General features: G+C 39.0%; 1 protein-coding gene across 1 annotated transcript; it reads left to right on the top strand.

Moving 5' to 3' along the window:
• The first annotated feature begins 3 nt into the window (after positions 1-3).
• On the top strand, positions 4-23,579 carry LOC126199262 (PRKR-interacting protein 1 homolog). Its single transcript, XM_049936069.1, has 3 exons — positions 4-266; positions 5,026-5,205; positions 22,806-23,579. The coding sequence occupies exons 1-3, from the start codon at positions 162-164 to the stop codon at positions 23,016-23,018; spliced, it is 498 nt and encodes a 165-aa protein (XP_049792026.1). The 5' UTR covers positions 4-161; the 3' UTR covers positions 23,019-23,579.
• The last annotated feature ends 369 nt before the right edge of the window (positions 23,580-23,948 follow it).

The following is a 23,948-nucleotide window of genomic DNA, read 5'->3' as shown; positions in this document are numbered from 1 at the left end:
TTCCATCTTTGTTTGTTTGTAACATCTTTGTACAAGTTTACTGTTTTGACTTTATATTTTATAATCTATAGGTGGGGATTGGGGAGAGTGAGCACAGAACATTGTGTTTTAATTTTGACGTATAGCGAATGGATTGTTCTGTGTTATAGCGAACAGAAGACATGGAGAGCGATAACAAACAAAAAGATGAAGACGATAAAATTTTCATAGCTAAGACACCCTTAGAAATTCAAAGATTGAAGTTAGAAAAATTGATGAAAAATCCGGTATGTAAAGAGGTTACTTCTTAGTGAACTGAATATTCTAATATTGTACAAAAGCTTACTGATTATAACATTCATTTTTGTCTTGTATTGATTATGACAGTCATACCGCGGGAAAAAAGATACATAAGATATTCTAGTGAAGGCGGCTTAGTGCAATGCAAGTGGAATGAAACATTACTTTTTGCTTAGTATTTAGTTCTGAATTTCATTGATGTCTCATTTTTTATGTACGCTCACACTCCCCCCACCCCATTTAATGCGCCGACACTTCCTCAGAGGTCAGATATAAATATATGAATAATCGTGGTGCAGAGCTGTGACTCGAAACAGAATCCTTGTTTTCATATACACTACTTTTCCAATTGAACCAAGAAAAGCATCAACCTGTTGTAACTTCTCGTATCCATGAAAGACATCCTCTGCATCATACTTGAGCAGCTTCACAAGAAAAATTCATGTAAGACAATACCTCCGCCATCACGTCGAGTGTGAGTCAAAAACAATATTTATTGTGTGTGAAAGTCACATATCGTTATGTAAGCAATTGTGTGGCCCACTGTTCAAATTCCTTGTGAACTTGAAATTTCGTTCATAGTGTGATGCAAATTCAGCTGATTTTTCTCCTGCATTCTTGTAATTTACCAGCTTTGTTCGTGTCAACTATATTCATAGACTTGAACTAAGATATATCCATTAAGATCAAAATCGGAAATACGGAAGCGTCCGATCCCGCCCGTCTGCTTTGACCCATGACGTCACAAATATGGGGGAAACAAAAACACACACGCACACACACTTTCCACAAGAAGCCTAATGACACTAACGGGACAAGCGCGGGAAATGGGGTGTTTTGGGTGGGGGGCAAACTAAATATAAACAAATTTAGACGCCTTGCGTAGCTACAACGTGTAAGTGAAGACAGCCATGCATGAATACCCACCCACCTCCCCAGGGGTCGTAACCCCTGCAACCCATAGAAGATAAAGATGCTTCAGTAGCTGATTAGTGTTTTTTGTCTTTTTAAAAAAAAAAAAATCTCACGGGATAGAACGAATAGATCAGAAAGATAAATATAATAAACTAAAACAGAAATTGGAGGAAACATAATTAAAATAAGTAATAAGTGTTTTTAAATTTAAAAAAAAATCTCACGTGATAGAACGAACAGATCAGAAAAGTAAATAAAATAAGATAAAACAGAACTGGAGACAGCCACACTCAAACCAAACTCCGCACCGTCATGACGGCACACACAACCTTACGTCACGGGTCAAAGCCGACGAGTGGGATCGGACGCTTCTGTCGACCCTCAAAATCATCTTAAAAGTTATGGATCAGCTGAATCTACAGATAGATGATGCTAGCTTCATCCAGTAATGTGATGATTGTGTCATTCATATGTAAGCAAACAGAAAAAGGAGAGAGAACATTGTCTGTATCTGTTTTCATGTCTATATTTTGCAGTGAAAGTTCAAACAGCATAGCCCAAAGTGTAGGTAGATTGGAATGTGGCCTTCCAGTGTTCAATGTCTACAAATGCATCTATGAAATCTCAGATGGTAGGATCTACTGTAATGCTTTGGCCCCTGACATCATCAAGAAGGCGAGCACCACCACATTTTGGCCTTATACTATATAGCAGCCATAAAATCACATATTAAAGACATGTACAAACAAAATAATATCAAATATATTTCATTGGAAAAGTAAAATTAAACTAAAGGGACAGCTCCGGAAATTAGGGGGTTCGGCAGAGGACTAACAAAATATATCTGATTTCTAATTAAGACATACCAAAACAAAAACTTAGCAAAAATCAAGCTCACAAAATCCTAAGCAACAAACAGTACCTCAATAAATACAAAAAGAGAGAATTAATTCATATTACAGCAACCACAAATGAATCTCCAAAAACTGGTATCATAAATTTCACTCAACCTATGTAGCTAGAACTAAGTTCACAAAACTACCCACAGCTCCCCCAGTCCAGTATCAAAACCTTCACTTGTCCAATTTAATTATATGAAGTCTCCAATAGTAAGAAACCAAAACTCGCTTATGTAGCTATTATTGAAAACCAAACCTTTCAAATGTAGGAGGGACAAACCCCACAAAACCCAACAATCACAAACAAACAAAATTACCTTCAACTAACAAACCCAAAAATTGATAAAAATTACATTTTCATCAATTTCACAACTATGCAGGTGAATGTAAGTACCATAAATACTATGATAAAGAGCAAATAAAACCATAGAACATGCTTACCAATAAGTCAGCTGGTAGATAAGTCTAACCTGGTGCGCACTCCATCCAAACACCCCCCCCCCCCCACTCATCCCAAATACAATACCCGAATAAAAATATTGTTAACAAAAATTACATAGTCATTCATACCGTACACAATCATAAACCCACACCTCCCTCCCAACGTTCCTCACAGAGATGGTATGATCATAGACCCACTACACTCAAACTTTATCAATATACCCATCCTAAATTAAATACTGCCTGCCTCCCTGCCACACATTCAACATACAGTCTTCAGAAACTCCACACTAAACTAAGTCTTGAAACCAGAAACAATATGGACCCCTCCTCAATGTATTCTTCAATTAATAGAACTAATATCAGTTTTGTCCGTCAAACCACCGCCCTAAAAACTAACTCAGAACACTGAGCCACTGAAACAACAGCCCTCTCACACCAATGTTCCCACAAAACCACTACCTGCCCCTCACTTCACCTTCTCACAGGCAGGCTCATCAATTTCCACCCTTCTCCCCCCCCCCTCTCCCCCCTCCTAACAATCCACTGTACTTAATAAACTCTGAATAAACCTCTGTACAAAAAGAAAGCCAATCTAACATAGGACAATCACAAAAACCCATCTCATGAGCACAAAACTCAATTGACAAGCAATAGCAAAAATATGTTAGCAACTCGATCTCACATGGCCAGCCTAGACTCGGATGCCGAACATTTTCCCACCAACAATACTTGTCCCTTGTCTGAGACTCGGCACCTTTGGTTCTGGTTTCATCCAAAGAATGGGGACCCAGGTTACAGTTGCTACCTCACAACAGCATCACAAGCTAAAGACAATCGCTGCCACGAATGAGAGGCATCTACGAAGACATGCCCTCAAGAAATTCCATACGCCGCTCCTGCTGGATGTCTGCTTACAAGACAGCAGCATCAACGTAATTCAGATATGGAAACAATAGTGTTATTACTCAGAACTGTGTACCAAAGTTTTTAAGTTAAATGTAGATTGGTCTGTGACTGTCCTTCAGTACTAATCAGGTGTACAGTTCTTCTTGTACTCAAAGACAGTAATGAATATAGATTGTCATTGAAGTTGACATGGAATGCATCTAAGTTAAGTATTCTGTATTAAAGAATAATATCAAATGAACTAATACATTGTGTGTGTTGTACTACCCACTCAACCTCCTCCTGCTGTAAATCTAGACTTGCTTTGATTCCGAATTGGTTAAAATCATTACTAATGTGATGCATTGCATATTTGACAGGGAAACCAAACAACTGCAAAAATTTATGTAGGTGATGTCTGTTCTTTCGGACATGTCCAAAAGGACAGACACCACATATATGTCCAAAAGGACAGACACCACATATATAATTAAGGTGAGGCTAGCCAATGACCCCTTCAGTGCAGATGCACACCATGCTCACACTCTTACAGGAAACAGCAAAATGCCACAAGTAAAAAGAATAATGGCAGGGGTAGCACATCATTAGTATGCAGATAAGTTGAGATTTTGGGTCTGACGAAAGGCATATTTTCCCCATTGATGTAAATCAGTGCCCAATAGCTGCTAAATGTAAATTCCTTTGTGTCTTGAATTTAATAGTGGTCTTTGTATGAGCTCACTTTGCAGCGTAGAATGACATGTTGGTAAACTTCATAGTCATTTCCATAACTAATAACAAATAAAAAAATAAAATTAAATCTCCAAGCCTAAATAATGCACTGAAACAATAAATCCAAGCTAAAACAAATCTATAGCCAGCTACAGCTGACTTTGAAATAGTGCACAAACAAGACACTACCCCACACACTTGCAATACAATTCCTAGCAAACATCAGTCAAGCAGTCCAATGACTCACTAACATAACTCTAAAATAATATCAAAACAATTACTTTCAATGCTACAGAGCACCACCACATACTCCAACACGCCCTCATCAAACACAATCCATTTCAAAATGCTCCACCACCCATATGACACAACACTGTCACATCACTGGTCAAAGCCGATATTCAGCGATACATGTTTGACCAATGGAGTAACATGTTAATCTATATTGTAGCCCAAGGACCAGTTAATGTTGGAAGTTTACAGTTTAGCTTTAAGTAAATTAAGTGACATTGAATGCTTCAGTTAATCCACTTTTTGTGCCACATTGGAAATTGTTCTTGACATGCAATTGCAGTGTATTTCATCGGCATGTTTTGGTGATGCAATGGTATTCTCTTTTAAGGCTGCCATAGTTTCATGTCTATTTGATAAACTCTCCCTCCCTCACCCCCTCCCCCCCTTCCCCTCCCCACCGCCCCTTCTCTATCCTTGCAGACAAATTAATAGTAATACAAACATATTATTTCCAGAGTATTTTCTGCAGAATTTAGATTGTGTACTTTTAAGTTCTGTATTGACTATTTTTTCTTTCAATACAAGCTTTGTTGCGTCATTGTTAGCCACATTTATACAGATGTCTCTTAAATTGCAGGACAAGCCTGTCACAATTCCTGAAAGGCCAAAGGACAAGAGCATGCCCCATGTGCCCGATTTTGTGCGGAATGTTATGGGCTCCAGTGCAGGTGCAGGGAGTGGAGAGTTTCACGTCTACAGACATCTACGCAGGAAGGAGTATGCTAGGCAGAAATTCATCCAAGAAAGAGCTGAGAAGGTATTTCTCTTACACCTCATTAAAGTATAATGTAATTGGAGAGAGAAAAAATCTACTCACTAAGCGGCGGCAGAACACACACATAAAGGAGGTTATACTTAACGCAAGCTTTCATAGCCAGTGGCTCCTTCTTCGGACATAAGCGGAAGAAAGAGGGGTGAAGGAAAAGGACTGGAGTGGTTTAGGGAAAGGAGTAGATTCTGGAAAAGTCGCTCAGAATCTTGGGACAAGGGAGATTTACCTGACGGGATGAGGAGTGTCTTTCCTTCTCATCCCATCCAGTAAGTCCCCCCTGACCCGCAGTTCTGGGTGACATTTCCAAATCTACCCCTTTCCCTAAATCTCTCCAGTCCTTTTCCTTCACCCCTCTTCCTCCACCTGATGCCGGAAGGAGGAGCCACTGGTTCTGAAAGCTTGCATAAGTATAACCTTCTTTTATGTGCCTGTTCTGCCACTGCCTGATGAGTAGATTTTTTATCTATCCAGTTATATTGTATTATCAAAAATTGATTATTTTTATTGTCGCATTATGACGGTAGTCATATTTACGGTCACTGTGGCACACAGATACACACTTAAAATATTTTAATGTCATTTATCATAGTGTGTGTTTCAAGCGGAAGATGTCTTCTTGTCATTCACATGGGCACTTACGTTCTGTATTTGTTTTTGATCACTGAGTGCTTCGCATTCAGGAGGATGACGGTTTAATCCCGTGTCCAGCCATCCTGATTGAGGTTTTCCATGATTTCCCTAAATCACTCCAGGCAAATACCGGGATGTTTCCTTTGAAAGGGCACGGCTGACTTCCTTCCCTGATTCGATGAGACCGATGGCCTCGCTGGACACACATGCTTGGAATGACGTGGGGTTTTATTAGAACAAAAAAAAAAAAAAAAAAAAAAGTTCACAAAATGTCCGACAGATGGCGCTGGACAGCAAAACGTCAGTGACTGTGCATGACAATCGTGTATAAAAGGAGCTGTAATGAGAGAGAGAATCAGATGCGCCAGCAGTCGCAGCATGTTGACGTTACCTGAAATGGCACTTTTAGTGAAGCTGTATTATCAGAATGGGGAATGTGCTAGTTCAGGGTTACGATCCTATCGCCATAGGAAGGGGATTCGAACGGGTAAAGGTCCGTTGACAAATGCAGCTGGGGCGAGAATGATTTCGAAGTTCGAAGGCATGGGTTGTTTAGACGATAGACCCCGTAGTGGCCGACCAAGCACAAGGCGTAATGCTGCCGAGACAGTTCAGGAAGAAATGGAGACTGTAGCGGGTTCGTCATGCACGGGGAAGTCAGTGCTCGTGCAGTCGCACATCGCACCGGCATGCCATACACTACTGTTTGGTTGGCACTTAGGCGTACCCTCCGATGCTATCCATACAAAATCCATCGGCATCATGAACTGTTACCTGGGGATTTAGTGAAGCGGAGGGCATTTGCGCTGTGGGTGGCAGATGACGACGATTGGTTGAGTAACGTGTTGTGGACCGACAAAGCTCATTTCACGCTCCGAGGGTCTGTCAACACCCACAACTGAAGAATTTGGGCTATCGAAAATCCTAGAACTGTCGTGGAAACTCCATTGCATGACGAGAAAGTCATGGTATGGGTTGGATTTACCACATCTACCGTTATTGGGCCTTTTTTCTTCGAGGAAATGCGTGATTCTGGTTTTGTAACTGCTACCATGAGGGGTGAGAGGTATGCCGATATGTTACAGAATCGCATCATCCCCAACCTGGCTGATAAAACACCTGTTGGAACGTACGATGTTTATGCAGGATGGCACTCCATCCCATATTGCTAGACACATGAAAGATCTCTTGCGCACGTCGTTTGGTGATGATCGTGTGCTCAGCCGTCATGCTTGACCTCCCAGGTCCCCAGACCTCAGTTTGTGCGATTATTGGCTTTGGGGTTACCTGAAGTCGCAAGTGTATCGTGATCACCGACATCTCTAGGGATGCTGAAAGACAACATCCGACGCCAATGCCTCACCATAACTCCGGACATGCTTTACAGTGCTGTTCACAACATTATTCCTCGACTACAGCTATTGTTGAGGAGTGATGGTGGACATATTGAGCATTTCCTGTAAAGAACATCATCTTTGTTTTGTCGTACTTTTTTATGCTAATTATTGCTATTCTGATCAGATGAAGCGCCATCTGTCAGACATTTTTTGAAATTTTGTATTTTTTTGGTTCTAGTAAAACCCCATGTCATTCCAAGCATGTGTGTCAATTTGTACCTCTCTATCTACATTATCCGTGATTTATTCACTTTTCAAATTTATAATGACTTTTTGATCACCCGGTGCTTCTGTATATACAGTCTGTTTCGGATTTATATCAGATGTTTTAATGTGTTCAGTGGCAGAGAAACTGTGGTAATCTGATGTATGCTGTTCCTTATAATCAGATGAATCTCTAATGTCAGCAAAGACAATGGACAGTCAAAATTTCCACTCCCCTGCCTACAGCTGCCTGCCCGCTTACTGCAACACTCATTACAAAAATTACCAGTATTTCTCAAAATTGCCATGAGCAATTACTTTTAGCTTATTGCCTCCTGAATAGGGCAGATCTATGTATTTATTCACCCTTTGACCATTCTACGCAACTGTACAGGACAAATCAGATATATTACAGATATAACTTACACATATACAGACTTGAATCAGATTAGGCAAGGATGAGGCAGAAGTCAGCCATGGCCTTTACAGTGGAACAAACCCTGCATTCACCCCAGCAACTTGGAGAAACCATGGAAAGCCCAAGTCAGGATGGCCAGGTACAGGTTCAAACCCCTCTTTTGTCAAGTGCAAATCCATTGCCTTAATACTATGCTGCCTTGCTTGGTATACTAATTATATATTTAAAAAAAACTATCAATGAAAGCAAACGTATCTGTAGTCTGCAATTAGCTTAAATTGTGCACAAGAAGTATGGACAGTAACATTGCTAAATCATGAAACTTAGCTATGCAGGTTGGTCAGAAACAGTCTGCAAATCCTATTATAAGAGCATTACAAGGTAGGCTGTGCTGAGAAATAATTGTTAAGAAAAAAATTCTATATGCTGCATTGTTTCCAAGATAATCAGCATCAGAGTTGCCATTCAAGCCATTGCGTGTCCAAATTCGAGATGCCCGCCAGAGGTGGTGTCTCCAAATGTGTGCTTTGTTTCATTTCCTAAAAACAAAAGAGAGAGTGATACAAAAATTTGACATGTGATGGTAGTAAGAACTGAACCAAGCTAAAGTCTGACCAGTGCAGTGCACTGTCATCTATACTATGAGAATACATAAACAACTGCTAACACTCCTTCCTTGAAAACATCTACAGCCATACTACTCCGCAAGCCACCTGACGGTGTGTGGCGGAGGGCACCTTGAGTACCTCTATCGGTTCTCCCTTCTATTCCAGTCTCGTATTGTTCGTGGAAAGGAGGATTGTCAGTATGCTTCTGTGTGGGCTCTAATCTCTCTGATTTTATCCTCATGGTCTCTTCGTGAGATATACGTAGGAGGGAGCAATATACTGCTTGACTCTTCGGTGAAGGTATGTTCTCAAAACTTCAACAAAAGCCCGTACCGAGCTACTGAGCGTCTCTCCTGCAGAGTCTTCCACTGCAGTTTATCTATCATCTCTGTAACACTTTCGCAATTACTAAATGATCCTGTAACGAAGCGCGCTGCTCTCCGTTGGATCTTCTCTATCTCTTCTATCAACCCTATCTGGTACGGATCCCACACCACTGAGCAGCACTCAAGCAGTGGGCGAACAAGCGTACTGTAACCTACTTCCTTTGTTTTCAGATTGCATTTCCTTAGGATTCTTCCAATGAATCTCAGTCTGGCATCTGCTTTACCAATGATAAACTTTATATGATCATTCCATTTTAAATCATTCCTAATGCGTACTCGCAGATAATTTATGGAATTAACTGCTTCCAGTTGCTGACCTGCTATTTTGTAGCTAAATGATAAGGGATCTATCTTTCTATGTATTCGCAGCACATTACACTTGTCTACATTGAGATTCAATTGCCATTCCCTGCACCATGCGTCAAAACTATTCATGTAACTGATTTCCGCCCATGAGGTGATGTGTTGCAACTGCATCTGAAACAGAGAAAACAGGAAAGCAACAGCAGAAACATTCTTGTGAAGACATACACAGCAAAAATAATGTACCTGTTATAAATACAGGTGTATTATTTTATACAATAAACAAGGTCCAAGTATTTCTGTAAGTTAACATAGTCACTTACGTTGTAGAAACACTTTTCCATTAGAAATGCCTTTAATTCGGCTCTAAAAGATGGTTTTTCTTGAACCCCTTTGTATGTTGCCAATGCATTATAAATTATGACACCACTATGACTCACATATCTTTAAATACAAGTTGTTTTTGCTCACTCTATATGAAGTGTCCCACAGTGGTGTGTGTGTTGTAACTGTGGCAGGTGCTGTTAGTTTGTAGGTCTCCCTCCAAGCTTAATGCTGACTGTCAACAAACATTTGTGTATGTATAGGGAGGGTATTGTAAGTACACACAACTTTTTAAGTAGAGGCTTGCACTGTGCCCTTGTACCACCGTGTGTCAGGATTCGAATAATCTTTCAATAATGTAAAAATTTCAGTTACCGAACTATTAGTTTCACTCAAAATACCATTCCGTAAGCTACAAGGGACCTCAAGTAACCTTTTCATGATAATATTGAAAAATTTCCATACTTTTGAATTCTTCACTTGTGTTCAAAATGCACTAATTTACCGTATTTACTCGAATCTAAGCCGCACTTGAATCTAAGCCGCACCTGAAAAATGAGACCCGAAATAAAGGAAAAAAAAATTTCCCGAATCTAAGCCGCACCTGAAATTTGAGACTCGAAATTGAAGGGGAGAGAAAAGTTTTGGCCACACCTCCAAATCAAAATAAAGTTGGTCCATTGTAATATGAGACACAATTTAGGTCGAATGAATGACGATACACCTACAGTAGTTTGGTTCGAGTCGTAAGCTTAGCAGTTAAGCTTTACCAAGTAGCAGTTGCTATGCATCAGGCACTCCGTCCGTATTTATACGGGTACCCTTCCTTTTTCACGTGCTTCGTCTGGTTTGAATCGATTGCTTATTTTGCTTTGATCTGATAAATGCCGCTTTCTTCGTAATACGTGTTTACGTCACTCTAAGCTAGAGTAATCTTAGATTTAAAGATCTAGTCAGTTGCCGTGCTTCATTTCTGACTGTATCACTACTAGGCAAAAGAATAATACAAATATAAACATGACACGATACGTATATTCTTCCGCGTTTGCTGTTTCTCACACTAGTTTCGTAGTTTATTAGGCAGACAGGATTTAAATGAGATAGCAGCAAACACGAAAGAATACATGGCAAAATGTTTATATTCGTATTATTCTTATGGTGAAGAGAATACTGCATGTGATTCACATTTCATCAGGTTCCTATTAGCAACCATCTCTTCTCACAGGTAGGAAAAAATTCAGAACATAGAGTTGGCCATATTGACAAACATCCCGAACAGTCTTGCCAGTCGGATTTTCGTAGTACATTGAATTTCTGCTACATCTGAAGATGAACAATACGGAGTTTGTATTTACTTCGTTGGATAATGTACGAAAATGCAGTGGTCGAAACTCGGAGCGGAGAAAAAAAAGCTCGTTTACCACATTTTTTTAAAATTTATTTACTGACACAGAGGTTTCGGCGCCAGTATTTATCTTTGTGCCTACAAAGCATGCCTGTGTAGCGCTACATATATTCGACGACAGAAGTTAGTGGCGGCACCTACCAACATTTTTCAGAACTTCCGCTTGCTTTGCACTCGATTCTAAGCCGCAGGTGGTTTTTTGGATTACAAAAACAGGAAAAAAAGTGCGGCTTAAATTCGAGTAAATACGGTACATCTACAGGAATTGGAATGAGATATGCAGAAACTCCATGTTGATTGTGAATGCACCAAGGCTTTTCATGTTGCATTTCAATATTGAAAAAAAGGATGTACAGTACAAGATGAATTTTGGGCTGTCATGTGCGGTCACCCTCCACCTATAGTGAGGAGTGTCTCAGTCAGTTCATCCAGGCTGCATTGACTATTGCACCATTTACTCACTTTAATTTCTTCTGTATTTGTTTAGATGATGTCCAAAATGTAGGCGTGTTAGTATATATAAGGAGCCTCACGTGGATGCTTACCCAGGAACAGTTAAAACACCTGTAGGAGATCTGCCATACACACAGGAAGCAGCTACATCGGTAGCACAGTACTTGTGGTGTGCACATGGGGTTTTTTTAGATTAGGTTCCTCCCCACGGGAAACAAAACTGTTGGCCTGAAAAATTACCAGTTCATGTCACTGATGTGGGTGTGCCAACTGTAAAAATTGTTAGTTCACCTAAATAGGTCATGCCGAAGGATTTAAATATGCTTAATCTCATGTTAATAAATTGTCAAAGTGTCTGTGGCAAGATCCCCGAGTTACCCTCTGAAATAAACAGTAGCAATGCCAATATTGTATTAGGTACCGAAAGCTGGTTGAAACCAGATATAGAAAGCAGTGACATTTTGAACTCAGATTGGACAATGTTTAGGAAGGATAGGACTGATGCTATGGGAGGTGGTGTGTTCATTGCAGTTAAAAGCTGTTAAAATGCAGTTGAGATCAATACTGGGTTGAACTGTGAAATAGTCTGGATAAAGCTGTGATCAGACAAGGATTGACCATTGTATTAGGATGTTTTTATAGACCACCAGCATTCGCAACAAATGTTGCAGAACGTTTCAGGGAAGTCTTGAGCACATAAGAAATAAATATCTAAATTATGCATTAGTTATAGGTGGAGACATTAATCTGGCATCCATTGACTGGGAAAAATACACATTTATCACAGGGGGCAGCAGCCAAGATTTGTGTGAAGTTATTCTAGGAGCGCTCTCAACATACAACCTTCAGCAACAGATTAGAAAACCAACTCAAGATGGGAACATATTGGATATCTTGGCGACAAACAGACCTGATCTTTTTGAGGAAGTTAATCTAGAAGGAGGTATTAGTGACCATAATGTCATTGTGGCTTCTATGTCAGTGGAAGTTGAAAAAAAAAAAAAAAAATAAAATAAAATAAAAGTGTCATTAATGAATATCTTCGTAATCAGCTCCAAGCATTCACCGCAGGACACAAAGATATTGAGCATCTTTGGTTGGAATTTAAAGGTATTGTCCACCATGTGCTAGAGAAGCATGTGCCTAGCAAAAATATAGGGGAGGGAAAGGATCGACCTTAGTACAACAAACATATTAGGAAGTTGCTGAGAAAGCAGAGAATTTTGCACAGTCATTTTAAACATAGTCACTGCCGTGCTGACAAACAGAAATTATGCAAAATGAAAGCAGCTGTCAGAAGGACACTGAGAGATTCTTTTAACGAATTTGAAAGCAATATTTTATCTGCAGATTATAAAAATAACCCCAAAAAATTTTGGTCATAGGTAAAATCTATGAACGCCACAAATCACTCAAAACCTTATCTTGCTGACAGTACGGGTAATGTAACTGACGATGATAAACAGAAGGCCGAAATTCTAAACCTAGCTTTCAAAAACTCGCTTACAGTAGAGGACTGCAGCACCATTCCTCCTTTCAATTATCGAACAAACGCAAGGATGGCTGCCATAGTGTTTAGTGTATCTGGGATTGTAAAACAGTTAAGATCCTCAGATGCCAGGAAGGCATCTGGCCCAGACGGCATCCCCGTAAGACTATATGTTGATTTTGCTAGAAATATAGCACCATTCTTATCCATCATCTATCAGAGATCATTGGAACAGTGTAAAGTTCCATGGGACTGGAAGAAGGCCCAGGTCATAGCAAACTATAAAAAGGGTAGGAAATTGGATGCACAAAATTACCGGCCAGTTTCGCTGACTCGATTTGTTGTAGAATCATGGAACATATTTTGTGTTCAGGCATAATGACCTTTCTAGACTCTGAGAAGTTTGTCTGCAGAAACCAGCATGGTTTTAGAAAACAGCAGTCATGCGAGACACAGCTGGCCCTCTTTGTGCGTGATATACAACAGGCTCTAGATACCGGCTGCCAGGTTGATGTCATATTTCTCGACTTTCGAAAGGCATTTGACTCAGCTCCACACTGTTGCTTACTTCAAAAAGTGTGCGCTTAAGGTCTATCCAATGACGTATGCGGTTGGATAGAAAATTTTCTAACAGAAAGGGAACTGGGTGACTTCAACAGAAACTAGCTTAACTTCAGATGTACCCCAGGGCAGCGTAATAGGTCTGCTGCTTTTTACGATTTACATAAATGATGTGGTTAATGGAATTGACAGTGGCATTAGACTGTTTGCCAGTGATGCTGTAGTCTACAGGAAAGTAGTATCACACAAAAGTTGTGAACAAATCAATGAGGATTTGCAGAAAATTAATGTGTGGTGTAATGACTGGCCATTATCTATCAATATTAGTAAGTGTAACCTACTGTGTATAACAAGGCGAAAATCCCCATTAATGTATGAGTAAAAAATAAATGCCCAGTCTTTGGAAGCGGTAACATTCATCAAGTGTCTGGGTGTGACTATTCGAAATGATCTCAAATGGAATGATCAGATTACACAAGTATCGGGTAAAGCAAACTCTAGATTGCGGTTTATTGGTAGAATCCTAAAGTGATACAATCCTTCAACAAAGGAAATAGCTTACAATACGTTAGTTCGTCCAATCTTAGAGTATTGTTCATCTGTATGGGACCCTTACCATTTGGGTCTGATTCAAGAGATTGTGAAGGTCCAAAAAAGAGCAGCAAAATTCGTGACTGGTACATTTAGCCATCATGAGAGCGTTACAAATCTCATAGAAAGTTTGAAGATAGACAGCATGCTAAACGGAAGGGGCTGCTCGCTAAATTCTGAAATCCAATCCTCATCGAGGATGTAGATCATATATTATTACCACCAACTTTCATATAGCACAATGATCACCATTCAAAGATAAGGGAAATTAGAGCTCATACTGAGGTGTTCAGACAGTCGTCTTTCCCTCGCGCGATCCGAGAGTGGAACAGAGGGGGGGAAATATGACTTTGGCGTGAATTGTGCCCTCCACCACACACACCACTTGGTGGCTAGTGGAGTATATTTGTAGATGTAGGTGTTCTTTTCTGGTTGGACCAACATAATACTGAATGTAGCAATTTTCTGAGTTAGATCCTCACAAATTAGATTCAGATATATTTCTTTGGATACTGCTATCATAGTGATATACACCTTCTTTGGAGCTCAGATACATTGTCATTATTTTGGGACCTGGAGAATGTGTCAATACACAATGCTACAAGTAGATACTTGCTGAACCAACAGCAAAAATTTCAAGTGGCACTCCAGCATAAAAGGGAAATTTTCATTTGTAGCATTTTAAAACCAGGATTAATACCAATTTTTCCAGCAGATATTTGGCTAAATTGTCCTATCTCCATCACCTGTATTCCAGAGTGATCACCAAGCAACTGTATAATTGGGACTTTGAAAGACAGACATCATTACAAACATTTGTCAGACAATGATGCTGTAAAGATAGAACTGCTTACAAATAATGGAAAGGATGGAACATGAAATCAACCCAGAACTAGAGCAGGTTTCATTCTACACAATCATTGATGGTGTAGTTACAAGTTGTCTGCGAAACTATTCTCTCTTAGTATTAAAAATGTATTGGTCCTGTATACATTTGATTTTTATTCTTGACACTTCCTTTTCCTTCCATCTTTGAAGTATTTTACATTTTAATAACGAAGTTTAAAATTTAACAGGACATACAATAGTGCAGTTTTACTCCTTTGCATTGAATAGTTTTCTCTTTTCCTTGTTTATAACATTTTTATCCCTCATGTTAATCTTCCTCATTTTGTGGTAAAGCTTGTCCGCACCATTTGGTTCATCTACTTCTTCTTGCAAAGTCCAGAAATATTTTGATGTATGACTTAAAACAATCATAAGTGATGAATATTTTCTGCTAGGTCTCTGAAAATGATATTTCATCATTATTAGTTGTGCGCTGTAATCATAACAAGCCATTTATTATTGTTGTTTTCTCTAAATCTTAATCACTAAATACTATGGCAGTAACTGTTATACTGCATCCTATTTTCCTTACCTGGAATCTTATTGTGCAGAAAAAGCCGACGAAGTGTTTTAACACACAGTGCAATAATTACATTACTTGTTATGATACATATGTCGCTGAGTCTCTTTAATGTGGAAAGAAGTCAAAGATGTACATTTTATTTAAAGGTGGTACAATAGAATGTCTTACAGATATGAAACAATATATATTATGTTTAGAATGATTCATCTGGCTTCATAAGACTGTATCTTGTACATGAATGAAAACAGAAACTTGGGGTAAATTTAAACTTTTATATCAGGCCTAGAAGTTTACCATGCTGCTAGTTGCAAGTTGCTGGTTTGTGTGCCTGCTGGTAGGGGTCTCCCTGGTGCGGCTAACTTGCTCACTCACAGACAGTTACGGTAATCATATACCTGGATATGTTGCAGATCTGGCTTTCCCACAATTGTGATAACATTCTGAAATTTCATTTTTCGTGAAGATGTAGCACCCCCACAATGATACCTGCTTGTAACAGCGTTTCAATAACTATGAGCTATCTCAACAATGGGTAAACGATAAGGGGTGAACAGATCTCACATTGGCACACCTGATCTCATGGTATGTAATTTGTTTTTGCTGGCATTTGTGAGAAACTCCATTTTCGTGCCTCCCCTTACATTAGTTTTGGATGCAATGCTGCATAACAACAGCAGGGACAGTAGTTTCATATAAGTTTGTTACACAGTCAGTAGTGGTCTCATGGGACATTTGTGAAAGATAAATCAATCTTTTGATCCTGAACTTAATTGTAAAACACCCCAATGCTGTACGTGCATGCATTTAATAAGATATACCCTTGGAAAATCGGATGCCACTTTTACCAGATAAAAACATTATACTTCTACACATAGGTTAAAATTTACTCAAAGTTTCTACCTCCAGTCAGGTGGAAGATATTGTCTCACAAAATTGGATGAATTGTTTTGAAATACATTGGTTTCAATGGTCCGTGTGAAGATACTATTACAATCTACAAAACGTTTGAGTATACTGTGATGTATTGTTGAATACATCTGTACCCAAATATCTGACTTCTTTGTGTATCAATGTAAAACTGTTGAAAAGTTTGCAGAAATAGTTTTTAGTCCTAGTAATATAACTGTGATGATCTGAGAGAGTCTACACATCCAAACAAGATTCCCAGATAGTAATAATGTACTTTATTCCAAAAACACATACAATTAAGAGTTCACACACTATGTCCCTTAGGACATAATTAAATGTGGCAATACACATATAATAATCATAATGTAAGTGAACAGTGGAAAATCCAGGTGGAATGTAATAATATTATGAAAAGGATAGTTGCTACTGCAGTCTGGCTCCAGAGTCTGGTCGTGTGTGTGTGTGTGTGTGTGTGTGTGTGTGTGAGACGGAGGCCTTGTTGGCTGAAAGCTCTTTCTGACAGTCTTACTGTTGTGCCTGTTGTGGCTCACAGGTTGCATACAACCCAGGACAACCGGGAGATCCGGGAAAAACCCAAGAATTTTCTCATACAGGAGAAAACCGCAGTCTAACAATGCTGCCAGTAACTCAGTAGCCACAAATGAATTCAAGAAGCTATTTGAATATTTTTCTAAGTACTTTTAGGTTCATCCTATAAAATGACTTTTATTTTAATAATATGAATATTTATATATGTGTTTGGAAAGAGAGAGAGATCAATTTTTGATTGAGATTTTTACTTTTAGTCCTAACTGGTACCTGAATTTTGGGTTGCTGCCTCCTTGAATGATCAGCTTCAGCACCCGTTGGTGACGTATTCATGGTGTATACGACCCGGGAGATCCGGGAAAAACCCGGGAGTTTTTTTCATCCAGGAGAAAACCGGGAAAAACCCGGGAATTTTTTAGAATTCCAGGAAATTTTTGTTGTTTCAGTTTTCGGTTAAATTTTTGTAATTTTGACTGGTAAAAACCAATACTCTAACAAAGGATATTACTGTATCCCGCTACTGCAGAATAATACTGCAGCATTAAAACATGAAGGAGAGAAAAAAAAAAAGAAAATAAAACTTAAATTGCAAAGCAAATGCAACATATAAAATAACACAGTGCACATGCAAGTGTCTGCCAACAGCGAAATGTGGCAAAGGCTTTAGGAAGACTATGCAATGCTTCATAACAACAAATTGCCTCCGATGAGCATGACATCACAACAGTTTACATTAGGTTCATTTAAGCAGTCACGAGCAGGCACATGCACACGCGCAGTTGAGTCGCGTATGAGTAATACCTTCTCCCACTTCTGGCTACAGAAATGTGACTGTTGGATGTGTAAGCAGCTGTAGGAGCAACCAGCAACATGGGGTACCCGGAAAAATTTTACCAAGCTGCTTGATTCACGCGTGCTTGGCAGGCCCGGATCTAGAGGGGCAGGCGGCAAACCGGGGTATCTGAGCTGGGCGGCAATTTCAGGGGGAGGGGGAAAATTCATATTCTTGAGGAAAAAAAACCTTGTTTTACAAAGCACCTAGCATCCAGCACACGTCGGTCTATTGATTATTCATATGATTTTGAAACGCACCCCTGCTGGTTTTTGGACATTTTTGAACACATTCTAAGTTGATTTCTGAATGAATTATAAGTTAATTTTTGAATGTGTGCATAGTGTATGTGATGTCTCTGCCAGGGGAAACCTATCACATCTAGAAATGAACTTTCCTGCAGACAAAACGGGACGGGGTTATACGAACTGAGCGGAATAAAGCCAAACCGGTGAATGCCAACTGCTGCTTGTTTATGTGGTTGATTTGATTTGCAAATGTGCAGCGTTGTTATAATTACTAGTGAAATCCATAGTTTCAGACTACCAGAGTGGAAATAAATGACTAACAGGAATAACAAGTAAGGAAGATTATGTATTATCTTCTCGGTGTATCCAAGAAAGTGAAATTCTAACAGAAAATTTTTGGCCAGATCGCTACAATAGACAGGGCCAGTTGTAGTCCCTGGCTAGCAGCCCCGTAAGTTCCATTCTGGGAGTAACGCGGAAAATGCATAGTACGAGCACACAATAACACCTAACCAGAGAATAATCCTGGATAACTAAACCGGTGATTGTGGCAGGGTTAGTAAAGGTAACTGGAGAATGAGTTTTGACAGTGATAGGAATAGTTACAAAATTACTGATGACAAGATTGTGTGACAGTCTCGCTTATTTGGTGTGTGTAACTCTTTTGCAATTGCTGCAATATTAGAAAGGCCTATTTTGTTTTATCCAGTACACAGTGACAAAATAGATGTAATCAGATCGAGAAACCACACCAGTCTTGGGTACTATTTGTATTAACAGCGTTTTCAGTATTAGATGACGACATTTCGATTTTTCATGTAGCAAAACGCTTGACGAACTTTGATGAGGTGATAGTTTTTTCGCAGAAAGGGAAGCATGCCATGTAAAGCTGTAGCAAGATTAGAGAGAAAAATCGCTAGGACCTAAGGATTGAAGAAATGTGTACTGTCTTGCATGTCTCTTGTCTTTACTGCTTTTTGGTAGTCTATATTTAATTTTATGTCGCACAGAAAGTAGGTTATTAGCTAATAGGCAATATTAATTTCCACTGTCCTGAAATAGTTTGATGGCATCCATAACGAAATATACACGTTTGAGTTCCACAGAGCGAAATACAGTGACATGTGGTGTAAGAATGTTGTTTGAAGAGGCGTAGCACTGAACTTTGGAACTCTTAAGACCAAATAATATGTCTTAAATTTCCTCGAAGATATATGTTTTGTGTATCAGACTCTTCAGAAAGATGTGCATTACAAAATGAACAGCGCAGAGCAGTCTGGGTTATAGTGGGGCGGGGGTTAGACTCCACATGACCTGTGTTTACATTTAGTGATTTTTCTGTCTCCTCTTCGTTTACTGCTCTCACGTCAAATGAAAACAAGACGGATGTCTGTGGCTGGGAGCTATCAAGTGAATTAAAATACATTCACATAATTACGGAAGGCTTAAATATGTTACTAGTTTTCAGATTTTATTTTATTTCCACCTTTCTGACAGTCAAGCATTAATTGCCTGAGGAATAATGAAGTGTTTTTTGTCGGTTTGCTAAAGAAATTTGGCCTTTATTAAGCTTTCCTGCTGAAGCAGTTAATTTATTTGAAACAAAGTGTTTAATTCCACACTATTGGCTAGTTTCAACTGTTCACTGCATTTCAGGTGCACGTTTTCATCTTCTAGCACATATGGCATTATGCCATAATAAAGAACCAAACATGAGGTAATACAATACTGGTGCTCCAAGAAAATTTATGTTCCGAAAAGTTTAATATCAGGTCGAGGCCTATGTCATTGGGAATCTGGACATATGAGCCTGCGCTTTAAGGCGAATTATGCATTTTAGTATGGTTCACGAAATTCCGATGCTCCTGGAGTTTCCTCTGATTACTTGTTTCTTTTATGACATAATGTAAGTGAGATCTTTTAATGTTTTACACGTATGAACATACGGATTTCCTACGTCAGCGTAGCTGCACAAGAGCAGCGAAGCCTCTTACCTAGCTCTCTCTGGCAACTGCTAAAATGAGTCTATTTCTAAGAGGTCGCAGGAAAATATTGCGAATTGTGGTTCCAAAAGCATTATTTTCTAAATAAATTTCCTTTTACACAAGATGAACTATGTGCGAGAATGTACAATGAATTTCTTAAATCATAGAGTGTTTGCTCTCATTTAAAATTCAACTCTTTGATGACGAGCCATTTAGCAGAATTTCGAGCCCAGAAGATCAGAGATTTATGTCGGCATTAAAAATTTTACTGGCGTATTTGTGTGATATATCTTAAAGTGTAACATGCGCTAAACAGATCAACATTATGTGTGAAAGCTTAGCTTTTCTTGTAGCTTATTAATCTTCAAGACAACTATTATATGCAAAAGCTTTGTTTTTCTCGTAGCAACACTATATATATAAACTTAAACCATTAACTTTTCCTGTTGGTGGAATTCGAATTTATACTTCCGTAATACAAAAATAAAGAGCATACATGCTGCTGCACATCAAAGATCTTTCCAAAACGTGCTTTTTCCCCCAAGTTTCGTTTTTCTAAAGTACTGAGAAATTCTATGCAGCTGTATAAAACCATATCCAATCAAAGGATTGATAAGTTTTACAGCTCCGACGGAAAGTATACTGTCACTTACTATGGAAAAAGAGTATTTTCACCTGAGAGAAATTGTGTTTTTAACTGGGAGATCTGGGAAAAATCCGGAAATTTTTTTTCCTTGTCCGCGTTCACCCCCTGGACTCGGCAACTACCCTTTCCACAATATTGTTGTAATGTAATTGGATAGATACAGAATCTACTCACTATCCGGTGGCAGGGGAACACACATTTAAAAAAAGATATTACATATACAAGCTTTAGGAGCCAGTAGCTCCTTCTTCTGGCAGAAGGTTGGAAGGGAAAGGTCTGGTGAGGTTTTGGAAAAGGTATAGAGTTTGGAAAAGGCACCTAGAACCCTGGGTCAGGGGAGACTTACTGGATGGGATGGGATACATGATGTTTTCAAAAACTGGTTATTTTCATTGATACATGTAATAATCATCGTGATTTAATTTTAGATATGGAATGATACTCTCTGACTTAATCAGTTTGTTGGCAGAGGACAGTAACACTTGGAATTATTATAAGTCCAATCAGATGTCTATCATTAGTGAAGATTAATCAGCAAGATCAGAATACGTAAGTCAACTGGTGGCTACCATCCGAGGGGCACAATGTCCCAGGAACACTGAGTCCAAGTGAGACTGAGATCAGTAGAGGCAAGGGGTCCAGTTGCAACTGTTGGCTGCTTGCAGCAGTATGCTACGGTGAATCTCTTTGGCTGGTGCTGAGTTTAGAACTGCTACTCTGTGACTGGACGGCCACTCAAGGACAGTTTTGGCCGAATGATATTTGCTTGGTGTATGTGTGGGCAGGTGATCAACAGAGGCAAGTAGTAATGTGCCACCTGTTTCTGTGGCATCTGCTGGGGTTCCACTTGAAAACAAATCTGCCTGTTGTGATCAGCTGTAATGTTGACGTACAGTCCTGCCAAGGTTGTGGCACCAGCAGAGCCAGACCATCAGCAACCTACCAGTCATTCTCATGTTTCATGTTGCTGGTAAACGGAATTGCCAGATACAGCAATAATCATGTTATTGTCTGAGATTTTTTAGTTTGTGAAGGACATTGTGTATTTAAATTGTAAAACAGTAATCAAAATATGAAGCTTTCCACAAAGATGTTTCTGCAGGATGTTCTATTTCTTGATGGTAGCTTTTATGCTGTTAAGAACTAATATCTTGTATATTCTAAGGATGAATTAATTCGGCCAACCCTCCATGGACCTGTTCATTGTGATATTTCTTAACGAATGCATACAGGTTGTGACATTGCGTGGATCCCTGCTGTGGACTAAATACCATTCCCTCATTCACTTGCTAACACCAATTGTCTAACCTCAGTTTTCTCACTTGTCATTTACATGATTACTGTTCATAAATTCACACCATTCATGCAGTTGTAATTCACCCCTCTTTTTTAGTCATGCCCGCATGACAGTGGACAAAGGACTGACACTGTATGAAGTTCAAAAGACATATTTTCTGAAATAAATGACACATTACTCGAGGAACCCTTCATAGTATCCTGCACCATTTCAGCCATGCAGTCCCTACATGACCTCACAATACACATAGATCCTTTACCCAACAACACATCTGTCTGCCTCGAGAACTCGTGACTCATTACTTTTTACAGAGGCAGTACCTCAAGGGGTAGGCAGTGATCTGTACCAAACATGAAACTGATAATGTTTCAAAGTAAGGGACAATCCTCCATTCACACAAATATTCAGTATTCAAGGATATGACAGGAGCAATCATTCAAAGCAAAAAAGTATAGTAAACATGGGCTCTGAAATGCGTATCTTAAGTGCTGCGAGCATTTCTTCATCTCCAATACTGTGAACCAAATCTCTTCTACTGCAAACTCTTAGCTTTCCATATTTTAAAAGGAGGTAGTATGGACTCAAACAAGAAAAAATTGTCCAGTAAACATGGGCTCTGAAATGCATACCTTAAGAGCTGTTGGCACTTGGTCCATACTGCTACTCCTCAAAATGTGGAAAGCAAAGAGCTTGCTGTAGAAGAGATTTGTTTGACTGTATCAAAGATGAAGAAGTGCTCACAACTCTTAAGGTATGTATTTCAGAGCCCATCTCCCTGGATATTAACCATTCCTTTTGGGACACCATATAGTGTGTGTGGTTACTGTTTTTTTCTTCTGGTGGTTGTTCACTATTTCCCACTTTTTTATTCTTACTTTTCTGTTTCTTACTATTTGGTTTGTATTTCAGTGTATTTAATTTGGCTTACTGCTCATACAGGATCTGATGGATGCAGCCTATCATCAGAAATTAGAAGAGCATCGTCATGCTGCTGAAGAAAGGACTGCAAAGAAAAGAGCAAAAAGACTGAAGAAAAAACAGAAGGCCCGAAAACATCCAAAGAGTGAAAACTTAAGCAAGTCTCAGAACAGCAATTCTGCAAGTGAAGACAGTGCTGAAAGTGGAAGCAGTGGTGACGAAGAAAATAAATGATATCTGGTTTTCAATTTGATCTCATTTGCAATCAGTAAGGATAAATGAAAATATAGTCCTAAGAGAAGCATACATTATGTATTCTGTGCAGAAAATCATATGTTCATGTATCAGTAATGGTATATATTTTCATATTTCTGCAAGATGAGAACTGTCATTATCTCACTGCTGTACTAAGTCTAATTCATTATCATTATTTTTTACTGATTGTGGGGCGAGCTAATAATAGTCCCTCAAAAAAATGTTCATGTTTGCTTGTGCAACATTATTTCTTTATTTGCTTCCAACAACTAGCAATTTGGAAATGAGCATTCCCAAATATTACCACTAGTAAAAATTGTACAGATTAAACACATGGGTCCCAGGATCAGCTCTGACCTCTTGACAGAATTTTTCTATATGTTTTACAGTTATGGAAGATTTTACAAATTTATTTTCAACTCAGTGTTTTGATGATACAAGGAAATTCAGCTTTGGATATTAATATCCATACAGGTGGCAGTTCAGCTCCACGTACACTGATGTTGTTTTGGCATAATAAATCTCATTTCATTATTGTAAGCTTGTTTTTGTCTGTTACACTACTTTAATATTTGGTCTGTCATTCTGAATACAGACTGGGAGAAAGGAATGAAACAGGAAACCACCTGATACAATAATTTAATCATTGCCGACATGTGATTAAGAATAATGAAAGAAGGTTATATACATGGAAGAGACCTGGAGACACCTAAGGCTTCAGGTTGATTATGTAATGGTAAGACAGAAATTTCAGAACCAGATTTTAAACTGTGAGACACTTCCAGGGGCAGATGTGCACTTTGACTACAATTTATTGGTTATGAAGTGTAGATTAAACCTGAAGAAATTGCAAAAGAGGTAGGAAATTAAGGAGATGGGACTTGGATGCGTCAAAAGAACCAGAAGTTG

The sequence above is a fragment of the Schistocerca nitens genome, chromosome 1, assembly GCF_023898315.1.
Source record: "Schistocerca nitens isolate TAMUIC-IGC-003100 chromosome 1, iqSchNite1.1, whole genome shotgun sequence".
Taxonomy (NCBI): Eukaryota; Metazoa; Arthropoda; class Insecta; order Orthoptera; family Acrididae; genus Schistocerca; species Schistocerca nitens.
The sequence above is the reverse complement of the archived record's forward strand: the minus strand, read 5'-3'. Positions and strand labels throughout refer to the sequence as shown.

Excerpts from the sequence above, each read along its gene's own strand:
- LOC126199262 (XM_049936069.1), top strand. The coding sequence starts at position 162 with ATGGAGAGCGATAACAAACAAAAAGATGAAGACGATAAAATTTTCATA. Across the intron at positions 267-5,025 it reads AAAAATTGATGAAAAATCCG|GACAAGCCTGTCACAATTCC; the intron begins GTATGTAAAGAG and ends CTTAAATTGCAG. Across the intron at positions 5,206-22,805 it reads TCCAAGAAAGAGCTGAGAAG|GATCTGATGGATGCAGCCTA; the intron begins GTATTTCTCTTA and ends CTGCTCATACAG.